Source organism: Anneissia japonica, unplaced genomic scaffold (assembly GCF_011630105.1).
Source record: "Anneissia japonica isolate Jap-2015-1 unplaced genomic scaffold, ASM1163010v1 scaffold92098_len1030_cov98, whole genome shotgun sequence".
NCBI lineage: Eukaryota > Metazoa > Echinodermata > Crinoidea > Comatulida > Comatulidae > Anneissia > Anneissia japonica.
This window is the reverse complement of record NW_022722020.1, coordinates 1-1,032: the sequence shown is the minus strand read 5'-3', so window position 1 is coordinate 1,032 and position 1,032 is coordinate 1. Positions and strand designations below refer to the sequence as shown.

General features: G+C 43.7%; 1 protein-coding gene across 1 annotated transcript; it reads right to left on the bottom strand.

Moving 5' to 3' along the window:
• Positions 1 to 24: 24 nt before the first annotated feature.
• LOC117111768 lies at positions 25 to 996 on the bottom strand. The gene is made up of 2 exons (XM_033254764.1): positions 825 to 996; positions 25 to 623 (listed from the first exon to the last, which is right to left on the bottom strand). Exon 2 carries the CDS (start codon positions 567 to 569, stop codon positions 27 to 29), a length of 543 nt encoding a protein of 180 aa, XP_033110655.1. The 5' UTR covers positions 570 to 623; positions 825 to 996; the 3' UTR covers positions 25 to 26.
• Between the last annotated feature and the right edge of the window lie 36 nt (positions 997 to 1,032).

Below are 1,032 nucleotides of genomic sequence, written 5' to 3'. Positions count from 1 at the left end.
TTTGATCTAAATGTAGTTGCCAAAATTTACTCTAAATTGGTGTAGATTTTATTTGCTCGGCTCAACTTTGAAGTGGGGGATATGTCTTCTGTAGACTCAACGTCAATGGGCATAGTGGCCGTATATGAAGCCAAGGATCCACCCGAGCTCGGTGTTTCTACAGATATGTACCTCCCCTGGGTCGGTAAACTTGCAAACGTAGGAGTTGGCGATAGACGGCAATCTTGGGTGCCGGTCGGGAAACTGCGATAGGGGGATTGTATGTAGGGCTTCTGATGTTCGGAGCCTCCAGACACACTCAACAGAGGCGACATAGGCGTGAGAGTGGAGAGTTGGGAGTAGCGATGTGACGGAAAAATCCGGTAACCTTGAGAAGAACTCTGAGTATATAATTCGGACTGGTTAGGTGCTGCATGATGGCCAGTTGATGCAGAGTGTCTGACCACATACGATTGTACCAGTCTCATGTTGTCTATTGTAAACTGGTACCAGTTTTCACATGGAATAAGTTGTATCTGTGTTTTCATATACCCCATGTACGTCTCAACCTGCTGCTCGTGTGGAGACATTTCTTTGGCAGGAGCATTGCGGATTTTGGCCAATTTATCGGCACGGGTCAGTAACTGCAACGCAAAACAACAATTTTGGTTTAGTTAATTATACACCATGCTATGCTGATATTAAGTTATCAAACAAAGGCATGTGTCCATTCATTTTCTTTCAGAATTGTATGAATAAACAGCAAGGAGTTGCAATTCAATAAAATCAATTTGTCACTAGATAATAATGTATCACGACATAATAACATAAAAAGCAATTTTCACCTTGCCGAGCACCTCAGATTCTTTAGTTTTAGTAGCCTTGCATTTTGGCCTGCTCTTGTTCTTGACCTTTCCCCTGGTCCCAGCTTCATCAGAGATCGAATCTGTGCTAACTGTCTCAATGGCATGAGGAGCATCTCCCTGATGATTATCCTCCTCCTCCTCTTTCTCATCATCGTCATCATCACCACCACTGGGTATGGCCATGGAA

Excerpts from the sequence above, each read along its gene's own strand:
- LOC117111768 (XM_033254764.1), bottom strand. The coding sequence starts at position 569 with ATGTCTCCACACGAGCAGCAGGTTGAGACGTACATGGGGTATATGAAA.